Source organism: Alosa alosa, chromosome 9 (assembly GCF_017589495.1).
Source record: "Alosa alosa isolate M-15738 ecotype Scorff River chromosome 9, AALO_Geno_1.1, whole genome shotgun sequence".
Classification (NCBI taxonomy): domain Eukaryota; kingdom Metazoa; phylum Chordata; class Actinopteri; order Clupeiformes; family Clupeidae; genus Alosa; species Alosa alosa.
Window position 1 is genome coordinate 16,652,399 of NC_063197.1, and position 11,361 is coordinate 16,663,759.

General features: G+C 39.2%; 1 protein-coding gene across 1 annotated transcript; it reads left to right on the forward strand.

Moving 5' to 3' along the window:
- Positions 1-2,471: 2,471 nt before the first annotated feature.
- Positions 2,472-11,246, forward strand: ctdspl3 (CTD (carboxy-terminal domain, RNA polymerase II, polypeptide A) small phosphatase like 3). The gene is made up of 11 exons (XM_048251996.1): positions 2,472-2,774; positions 3,790-3,916; positions 4,003-4,143; positions 4,973-5,081; positions 6,380-6,491; positions 9,012-9,098; positions 9,211-9,273; positions 9,607-9,686; positions 9,870-9,996; positions 10,110-10,205; positions 10,638-11,246. The coding sequence occupies exons 1-11, from the start codon at positions 2,637-2,639 to the stop codon at positions 10,701-10,703; spliced, it is 1,146 nt and encodes a 381-aa protein (XP_048107953.1). The 5' UTR covers positions 2,472-2,636; the 3' UTR covers positions 10,704-11,246.
- Positions 11,247-11,361: the final 115 nt, after the last annotated feature.

Sequence of the window (11,361 nt, forward strand, 5' to 3'; positions counted from 1 at the left end):
CTGAACAGTTAAATAAGTGGATAGTTTAAATGGTTAAATTATTTAGGTAGATAGTTGGACGATAACTGACACTTGGAATGGCTCTAATGTTTGCTAGCAGTTATGCTAACTATGTTAACAAAGATAATAATGTTAACCAAGTATGCTAACTAGCATGCTAACAATGTTAAAATCTTAAAGTATCTTAACCATGTGACTTAGCTAACTTAGCTAATCATTTTTTAGCAGTTTTCTTAAAAATGCTAACTAACATGCTAACATGCTTAGCATGCTAACTTTGCTAACCATGTGACTTAGCTAACTTAGCTAATCATTATAAGTAGTTTTCTTAAAAATGCTAACTAGCATCTTAACATCTTTAGCATGCTAACATCTTAGCATGCTAACTTTATTAACCATGTGACTTAGCTAACTTAGCTAATCATTATAAGTAGTTTTGCTAAAATGCTAACTAGCATGCTAGCATGCTAACATGCTAGCATGCTAACTTTACTAACCATGTGACTTAGCTAATCATTATAAGTAGTTTTGCTAAAAATGCTAACTAGCATGCTAACATGCTAGCATGCTAACTATGCTAACCATGTGACTTAGCTAACTTAGCTAATCATTTTTAGCAGTTTTGCTAAAAATGCTAACTAACATGCTAGCATGCTAACTATCTTAACCATGTGACTTAGCTAACTTAACTAATCATTTTTAGCAGTTTTGCTAAAAATGCTAACTAACGATCTTAACATCTTTAGCATGCTAACTATCTAACCATGTTACTTAGCTAACTTAGCTAACTAGCTACAGTGGGTAGGAGTCATAGTTGATGACAAGTAACAGTTACAATGGCTGAACAGTTAAAAAGTTCAGTAGTTTAAAGCGTTAAATTGTTTAACAGTGAAATATTGTAGTGAGGACTTTTATTTTGAAACAGTTTTTGGCAGAGGAAGCAGTTGAACAGGATGTGTAGTCTTAATAGGGCCAGTTTGTATGCTTAAAGCCTGAGACTGGCAGTTGGTCCAGGTTGCCCGAACACCTGCCATAGGATTCTAATTGCTTAACGGCTCTATTGTGATGTCATCAGCCCATGTTAAGTCTATGGGGACATTTTGACTAGTTTTTAATTAATAGTTTAAAAAGTATAAAAGTTACAAAGTTGAAAAATACAAAGCCCACATGTCCTAAGTAAGACCCTCACGTAACATAGTTTGAATGAAGTTTCTACGTTACACAGTTTAAGCTGCATTAACTGCGTTAGAAGAAGAAGAAGAAGAAGAAGAAGAAAAAGCCTTGGAATAACAGTACAGTGCATTTTCATGCACTGTAAAAAGCCTTGGAATAACAGTACAGTGCATTTTCATGCACTGTAAAAAGCCTTGGAATAACAGTACAGTGCATTTTCATGCACTGTAAAAAGCCTTGGAAGAACAGTACAGTGCATTTTCATGCACTGTAATAAGAAGCCTAGGAAGAACAGTACAGACTGTAATAAGAAGAAGCCTAGGAAGAACAGTACAGTGCATTTTCATGCACTGTAATAAGAAGAAGCCTAGGAAGAACAGTACAGTGCATTTTCATGCACTGTAATTACATGTTAGGCTGTAAGCTGATTGAGTTGAGGTAGCCTACCTACGCTGAATGAACACATTTCCGTTAAAATAGGCTTTATAACTCGTTAAATTTTGATGGTAGCCTAATAATAAAACCTATAATGTAACATTTGATTTGGTACAGCTAAGGTTGCGTATGGTCTCTATATTTGAAGGTAGCGTATGCCTATTTGCGTTTAGCTGGTTTAGCTGATTCAAATTTTTTTATTTTTCACCACTGAGGAGGATATACTCATTTAGGTAGTAAGAATATTGATGTTACTGTCTCTTCACGTAAGTTAATGATAATAAAGCTTTAGCAAAGGTGTAGCCTATTAGTGTGGGAAGAGTATTTGCTGCAGCTCCTATGCAATTTTAGTTCATCTAATTAGTGTCACGATTGTGAAGCAAAAGCAGCATGGGCATTCCAGAGGCTGGCGAGTTGCAGGGTCATTCAATTGTAATTGTAACAAGGACCGCGTGAAAGCAGGTTCCTGGACAAGTTCCCGCCTCCTAGGTTTTACCCCGAACACTCCTAATGGAAAGGGGCCTAATGAAGCCTTTCCAGACTGAGATTTGAGAAGTGGTCTTGTGTTAACCAGGTTAACATTGCACATCAGTAGGCTAATTTTGCCTGGCAGTCTGCAATGCCAAATAGACTTCGATTTCAATATCCCAGCCTTGAGGTTCTTTGTAACAGTGGGGTACAACATAGTGTTTTACATAAATTATTCTAATACAGGTTATTTTCATGCTTCTCAGATCTTTTTTCACCATGTTTACTGTCGAGCATAATATTGACCGCTGCAACGTGACTGTCTCCTCACGTGGAGTCGGATAGGGTAAGTCTCCGCCCAGTAAAGACGTCTGTTGCCATGATACGCTGGCTGATAGACCAACCCCGGCAGATTTAAAAGACTAAAGAAAAAACAGTAGGGTAGCCATTAAGCCTAGAACGGATCTGGACGCCTCTTTAGCGAGCACTAACTCAAACGCCGGCCTTTTCTTTCTTTGTCGCATTGTATGATTAAACAATAGTAACAGCTTTTCCTAAATATGAGACTACGATCAAGAAGTATTGCTTTAGGGAGCGACTCACCTCAAACACCTAACATTACACCGTGTAATGTTAACCGTCGTCGAAGGCAAGCGTCCAAACGAGCATCGTCTGTCGAGAAACGGAATCATGTCAAGGTATATTAACAAGCTCTATTAACTGAACAATGAGTCATAGTAGTGATTTTGTTATTAGCTGTACTTGCCCTCTGGTATTTCATTTGACGCTATCTTAGAACTTGGCGTAGAACTAGTTCTATGCTAACAACTAGAAACTTAGCATTGCTTAGACCTAGCCAACAGGACATTCGATGCATTTTGCTACGTAACGTTTTCGCTATTCTAGCATTGTTGTGATTTAGGAGGCCCTCCGTGTCGAACCGTTTTAAAGTAACTTTAAAGTTAGTATTGCAAACCAACTACCTATAAGTTGTACAATTGGCCGTTCAAATTAAGTTTGGTGGCGTTGATGTTAAGTTAAATATCTACATTATTCAACTGAAATTTGGAAAATGTGCGAAAGCGCCATCTAACGTTAGTCTACGTTATGATAACAGCTTAACTTCCTTGAAACTTATCCAAATGCTGATGTTCTGTTTGAACGAGTGTAGTAACACGTGAAATGAAATAATAGTTAAATAAATAATCTCGGTATCTCTTGTAGGCCTAACGTTATGCTAATGCTGTTATGTTTACTTGACAACCACTTTGCTAAGCTATCATAATAGGGGAGTTCCGATACAGCCGTGTTATTACTAAGTATGCTAACGTTAACGTTAGCCACATAACGTTACGTGAATCCACGTTGCTGTTTGTGTAGAACAGACATCCAGATCAAAGAGTATAGATGCACTATAATCTTTGTTCAGACCAATTTTTTTGTTGCTGAGATGTTCTCTAGCCATTGCTGTTTGAGTGTCACGTGATGCGAAACTACCGCGCTGGTCGGATGGGCAGGGGAGGGGTCAAGTTAAAAGGATCAAATTGAATTTAGGTCAGTGTCAAAAGCTTATATATACAGCCAATGGTCTGAAGTTAGGAGGTCGTTGTGTTTACTTATGTTGAATCCCGAATGAATTTGTCCACCAAACATCAGTAGGGCTTTTTTCCTTGTTATGCCAACATCTAATCCCCCCCCCCTTGCCAAATGCAGGAAGAAGAGCCCATACAGCTAGACTCCCCGGATATATTTGATGGCCATGATGTTCCAGTGGCTACTAGACGCGCCATGCCAAGAATGGGTGGCAGGAAAAGGGCCCTGGCTTTTGAGGAGAAAGAAGGTATGTTTTTGTTTGCTTAAAAAAAGGTGTAGGATCATTTACTGATGGGTCTTCTGATGATCTGTATGCTGTGTTTTTGCTTGAAGATGTGAACTTCCGAACTCCAGTTCGCGTACGAAGACTGGGTGCATTTGCCGAGAGTCAACCTGCCACACCCACACCTCTGTGCCCTACAGCACGGAACATCTATTCCCCCATTGTGCGGTTCCTCACCCCCACTAAAGAGAGTGAGTTCTTAACCAGCATCACTGATTTTTGCTTTTATATATAAAAAAAACCCAATGTAACTGGGGTATTAACTCATTGAGTGCCAAAAACGTAATATTACGTTTTTTTTTTATTACGAAACTAGACACTCTTAACACACCGTATATGTGATTTTGGGAACTCTGTGATGAATGGAAATGAAATACGACGATCGAAAACTCATGAAAACGCAAGATCTGGACGTTTGATCTTAACTCGGCTTTTGATGGTTGCCGCTTTGTTTCGAATCAGTCACTGATTAGCCTATCAGTGACATGCACGCCAGGTCAAAATCAGGTAATTTATTTTCATGGGTTTATCACTAGGTGGCAGGTCTCGTTAGATCTCTTCCCAGAAACTTTGCAGGCAACACTTTTCAGGTCATAAAAGACGCAATATCTCCATTTCTAGAAGAAGAAAAAAACAGGGATTTTGATAAACTAGCCACTGTTTAGCTTGGGATTTCTCAGGAACAGAGGCGTGTAGAAATACACTGTTTGCACCCACTGAGAGCTTAAAGTCTCACCTTTCAAACGAGCCATTGTATGTGTTCATAGCTACAACACAGAATATGCTGTGGCTGTACAAAAATCATCAACAATGTTCTAGATTGCTGGCACTCTAGGACAAAGCTTCCGAAAACAGCTTGGCATTCAATGAGTTAAGATGTTTCTACGTTTTATGTTCAAGTTGATTGACCTGTTGTATTTGTGAATTTGGAATAGTTGGGGATTGCATTAAAGGCACTGTGGTTGTGTAAGGGATTTGTTCCTGTGGGGTGATGTGCTGTCTGATCTGTGCTCTGTACAGATGTGGAGTCTCCCCGGGTGGCCCTGCTGAGTCCGGAGCCCTGCGTCTTTGCCTTTGGCACCTCTTCTCCTCTTGCCGAGGAGGAGGACGGTGATGAGGTCTTCAGCCCGTAAGTCTGTTTTCACTGCTTTGAATTAGCTATAGCTGACTTATTAGATTTTTTCAGTTCAACAGTATGTGTGTGTGTGTTCCCAACACATTTAGTTTCGGTGTTACCTGTGTTAAGGGGCAAATACGTGAAGATTAACTGAAGTTGTTAGATTATTTTTAGTGTAAATAATGGTCAGTTGACATGAAAAGATGTCATCTGCGCCTTAAGTCTAATTAAAGATGTTTCGCCTGGTGTGTAGCTCCAAAACAAAGCACAGTCAAAGTGTGGAAAAAGAAACCGCACACAGGCGCTGAATGATATCAAAAAATATATTAAAGTGCCGATAAGGTTTTCCAGGCCATGACCAAACAATAGGTGACAAACGTTTCGGCCTAGCCCATCATCAGTGTTTCCATTATTAAGCAGTCAAGAAATTGTCTGTTTCACTCATGACACCTCTGCTTGGCATCTGCATTTCTGTTTTTTGCACATTTACATTAAATGTGCTGCAGTGGAATGCAACAATGTGTTAAAGAAGCATCACAGAGGTTTCTTTTGTGTAGAACTAGCAGTCGAGTTACCTAAAAAGCTTATTAAACAACACTGACAACCTCGTTGGCTCCCATTTTTGTGGGGTGTTCTGACCCCAACCACAACTATGTACTGCACAGCCAGTGCTGCTAGTGGGAACAGCAGGTGTGTTAAAGGATAATTCTGGTATTTAGCACTTAGAGTCCCTTTTCAGGTTTATTTTGGATGAACTAGAGTGGTGGACACCGAAATGTTGACGATGGGTCCTGTCTCGACTTTCTGACTCGTTTTGAATCGCCTTTGGCAGTTTCAGAGTGGCTGGCTATGGGCCTGCACAAACATGTCCTTAAAACAACCATTAATGTTTGTTTTCAAAACAGTGCAACTCACCTAGTGGTTTATATTAATTTGACAATGACACCCCGAGCTACCTCTTTCTGTAACAACAATTACCACCAACATGTGTGGCAATAAAATGCCTTATGTTGTCTTATAGTAGTTGCTGAAAAAAAACCATCACCGTGTACTTTTTTTTGAGGGTTCATATTACAGAACAGACAGGTAGAGGATTTGGGGGAGCATTTTGCTAAATTAGACAAGAACTGTAATAGATAAAACTAGACTACACCTCAGTAGCAAATTATAGGCCAAAGCAAGAACTCTGTGACCACTGTAAATCTTCTTAATTGACTTCGAATTGATGTGCTCCACTAAATGCCTTGTTACTCATCCATGTTAATCCAAACCCCTCCTGCTATGAAAATATGCCTCTACGTTGTGTGCAGATTCACTTTCATCAAGAATATTCCGTCACTATCCCAACATTCAAGACCTACCATCAAAGACATACCACCGAAGACCAGAAGCACACCTCAAGCCACTCTAGTGCTGGATCTTGTGAGTTCTCTAAGCACTAGCCTTTTCTGTTGTTGGTGTAAAGATGTGTCAGAGGTCTTGTCCACATAGCATACCCTGTGTATGCTTACCACTCACAGATGGGTGAAATGCAGAAGACAAACTCCTGTGTGTATCCAACTGGCCACTTAAAAACTACTCATTATTCACATTTTATTACACGGCTCTTCAGAGTGCTGCAGAACGTTCCATTCACATGAATGGGCCTTCCCAACGTTCGGGCCTATGTTAAATCTACATAAATCACCCGCAAAGCATTTAATCACCGCTGTCAATGGCAGCGGGTTTTGTGCTTCTGATTAATGTCTTTCATATCACTACATAAGGACTGGAACTTCATTCAAGCGTGAAAGCAGACGGTTGATCAGCAGCTGTGTTCTAAAGAATGTTTGATTCAAGTTCAGCAGGCGTGTGTTGCGAACTAGGCCTATTTGTTTCTCAGCAAATGCCACGATGAGCGGTAACAAATAGGCTAGGTTATGTAGGCTAAAGTCATATCATTAGGGGAGTTTATTATTTCGTTTTGGCAAGTAGCCATTATAATAAAAGCGGGATAATGTATAGAGCGCCGGTCATTACTGTGAAAATAAGTCCCTTCAGGCGGAACAAGACCCCTCCACCGCGGCGCCGGGTCCGGTTAAGCCTGTCGGGACTTATTTTCCCAGTAATGACCGGCGTTCTATACATTATCCCTTACGTATAACGGTGCAGATGCATGACAGCGAAGCAGCGAGGCTTTGTGTTCTGTTCAGTTTCAATTTGGGCCAGGCGTCGGTGACGTACAACAGCGAAGCGAGTGAAAAAGGTTGAGGAAAGCTGAATATTATACAAATGAGGAGTCAGTTTCATGGGTGGCTGTCAGTCAGATGTTTGTTGTCTCATTTGATGGTTGGAAAATTGCATGACTGCCATTGTTCAATCAGTTAATTTAATCAAAATAATAGCTTGGAGGGCTTTGTAAAGGGCTGCTGTTGTAATTTAGACATTTAATGAGGGGCTTAATTTGATGGAGTGTCAGTAGTGCTGGGCGGTATACCGGTTCACACCGTATACCGGTGTATATTTTCGTTATGATATGAATTTTTAATATACCGCCACACCGGTGTATTTGCTTACACAACGTTTGGTGCCACTGCGAGGCATAGTGAGGGTAAACACAAAACACCATAAGGTTTTTCCCCTGAAGTATGACCCTTAAGGCTTAATTTATCCTTAGGTAAGGGGTTTACTTAAGGGTGTTGCACAGAATACCTTAAATTGTTTCTTTAGTTAAGGAAAAACGTTAAGGGATACTGCATTGAAAGGGATTTACCAAAGATCCTTGATTACTAGCTCCGGTTTAACCCTTTCTGGATTTACCTTCACGAAAATTCTGTTGAGATTGTTCAACAGCTGTAACTAGCTGGCTAGTAGGTGATGTCGTTAGTTAGCAACCCACTGAACACAGTGAAGTTTAATGTTCTTATCATTCATCTCACCTTAAGAATATTCGCTGAAATTATCCAGGTAGCAAGTAAAGCATGTTATAGACATGCACTGAGCAATACTAGCTGGCTAGTTAGAAATTATCCTGACTGTCATCACCAAAACGAACTTTTTTGTTAATGTTTTGCCTAGCGAACCGAACCGAAGCTCATGGCAGGCTAACAAGAAAGACATCCACATCCACATGAAGTCAACGTTAGCCTACCACTAACGTCATGTAAACCACACAATAACAATAAGGCATGTTTCTGATGGGCCTATTTGACAGAGTAAGCATATTAGCAGAGAGGTTTTATTTTAAATTGTATAATTTTCAAAAAAGTATAATTATTGCAAGTTGCACTACTTTTTGTATTGGTTTATACAAGATGTTTGTGAAATTTGCACAGTAAAAGTTCTGTATTTTGACTGCAATTGTCTTTGCATTCTGATTAGATTCTTCATTAGAATCATGAGTGGCTCTTTTGTAAACAGCATAATTTTCTGGGGCCATGCAAAACTGCATTACCACTAATGTGGAGTTATTATACATCATGACAGTGAAATAGACCATCCTTAGTCCGTGTACTGCAGCAATTCCCCTCTCAACCTGTAGAAAATGCTGTGAACATCTGATTATGCATGGGGGGGGAAAAATACAGTCATATACCGTGAAACCGTAAGAATTTTGATATACATTTTTGGTCATACCGCCCAGCACTAAGTGTCAGTTCTGATAAAAGACAAGTAACTGGATTGCCAACTAGCTGGCTTGTTAGCTAGTTCTGTCTGTAACATCGTCCCCACACATCACACCCACAGAGAGTGATGAAAGCATTTCGCTTCATTTGCATGTATCTGTACTGTAATGTACAATATGTATATTATGTATGATAGACATGTAAGCAGAAGGCCAAATACAAAATAATAATAATAAAAACTCTAGGCTAAATGAATACCAAATCTTGTGTATGTGTGTGCCCTCTATGGCTGTTTCTGAAAATTGTTTTGGATACTCAACTCCTTTTGCATTTTTAGGATGAAACACTCATGTTCAGCTCACTCAGTGTCATTGAGGATGCTCAATACACATTCCACACTAATTTTCAGGACAACAAATATAAAGTAAGTGGAAAAGGCTTGCCCCTTTCAACGATGAATATATATATATATATATATATATATATATATTATATTATATTACATGGCCTCAGTCTCATATTCTGTTTTCTTGCAGGTCTATGTGATCCTCAGGCCATATGTGAAAGAGTTTTTACAGGCCATGTCAAAACTCTTTGAGGTATAATTCTTTTCATAACTTACTCTAACTGCCTAAAGTAATTCCTTTAAAAGAAATCATAACCATAATGTCTGACCACTGTGCTATTTGTCACTGTCAAAACAGAGTGGTTAGGTCTGGAAGTGTTATTAGATGAAATTGCCTCAACTGTGGCTTAATATTTAGCCGTTCGTCATCTCGCTACCTAGGTGGACAGACACGATTTTTTTTATATTTCATCAACAAATTTTTTTTGTCTGTAAAAAGTTTATTTTTAAAAATGTGATTGTTCTGACACAAGTTTGTTATCCAAGCATCTTTGTATTAAAAAAGATTTTTCTTTTTCTCCTTTAGATGTTTATCTACACTTCAGCCAAGAAAGAATATGCTGAGAAAATTGTGGACATTTTGGACCCCAAGAGGAAGTTGTTTCGGTAAGATTGCCCTTTTTTAATCCACTGCCCGCTTACTTAGTGGTCAGCTTAAACTTCTGCACATTTAATTTACAATTAAATAAACTGAAACATATTACTCACTACTAATGAATGATTGTAGAGGTTGAAGGTTTCTTTGTTCTTGTGGAATTTGACATCATACAAAATGTTTGTCCCTCCTAGTCATCGCCTGTACCAAGAACACTGCTGCTGTGTTTTGGGACACTACGTGAAAGACCTGAGTGTGCTGGAGAGGGACCCAATGAGAACAGTCATCCTGGACAACGCTCCTCACACCTATCCATACCATGTACGTCTACTTCCACAACGAAGACCGTCTTCAGTGAAATTTCCGCTAAGTTGAGATGTATGAGAAGAGCGATCTAACACGATTTCCCCTTTGTGTTGATTTATCCTCTCCAGCTGATGAACATGATTCCCATAAAGAGCTGGTTTGGGGATGAGGACGACAGAGAACTTCAGAGGCTTATACCCCACCTGGAAAAACTAGCTGAAGCGGTATGTTTTATATTGTATAAGAAGACCGTTACACACTAAAATCTGTAATTTTCAGTAAAACACAGAATGCTGCAGTTAGCAACAACATTCACTGACACCATACGGTTACAAATAACATAAAATAGGACCAGCTCTGAAACTTCTGAAAGTTCCAGTCAGTGTGTCATTAAGAAATGTGATTGACACTCCTGATCACATTAGATTTTGTACTTGTAGCCAAAAGTCACAAATGTGTATCAGTAAATTTGAAGTCAGAGATTCTTTTTTATCAAATTAAAAACGGCTTATGCTCACATTTTTGTTACTATCACCTCAGTGTATTTGGTGCAAAACACATTTGCACACCTGTATTTAAAAATGTACAGACTTGGGTTGCAGAGGCCTTTCAACTTGTTTTATCTATGTTCACTGTGTTCATTTTTGCGTGCGTAGGGGGATGTTCGGGAGGTGCTGAAGAGAAGGACCGATCACTTCCACAGGCTCCTGTCTGAAGACTAACCTCTGAGCTCGACTCAGTGCTCCTCGCCTCTTCCATCTCTGCTAATCCCATTCGTCGTCACACACATGGACATGACTTTCCACATCACATTATGCAAACCTCTGTGCAGAAGGCAAACCAGGCTTCTTTTCTTTCACCTCTTTAAAGTCCCGGGACCCACGTTCTGGTTTCGTCCTTTTTCAGCCGTTCTTGAACAAAGAATGTTCATCACCTACCTTTTACCACAGTAATAATGGCCAACCTACATACTGATACTGAACAATAGACCAATGGCAAATCTCAGATTTGTATTTTGATGGCCAGCATTTAACTTTCCATGTCCATGTATGTGTGCAATAGAGGAGCTTCTAAGCAAAACGTGTATGGTTTTCATCCATTCATTTTGGAAAGGTTCATACATGGCACAGGCTTGTACATTTCATGTTTGTAATTTTTTGTAAATATTCATTCTACATGTGATTTATATTCTTTTAAAAAATTGCTATTTATCCCTTCATCCTTTATCCAGGCTTAATTTATACAATAAAAATCAGCATCCCTAATGATTGTCGAGTTTTTTCCCCGTTTCAAGTACACTACATGTAAAAGCCCATACATGTAATTGTACATTGATAAACAAAATTGTACCGCCACAGATTTGCTGAAGAAGAAAGTATG

What these genes read in the sequence shown, in the direction of transcription:
- ctdspl3 (XM_048251996.1), top strand. Translation starts at nt 2,637, where the DNA reads ATGAGACTACGATCAAGAAGTATTGCTTTAGGGAGCGACTCACCTCAA. An exon ending in AGAAACGGAATCATGTCAAG is followed by an intron (nt 2,775 to 3,789) that starts GTATATTAACAA and finishes TGCCAAATGCAG; the next exon opens with GAAGAAGAGCCCATACAGCT. An exon ending in CCACTCTAGTGCTGGATCTT is followed by an intron (nt 6,492 to 9,011) that starts GTGAGTTCTCTA and finishes TTGCATTTTTAG; the next exon opens with GATGAAACACTCATGTTCAG.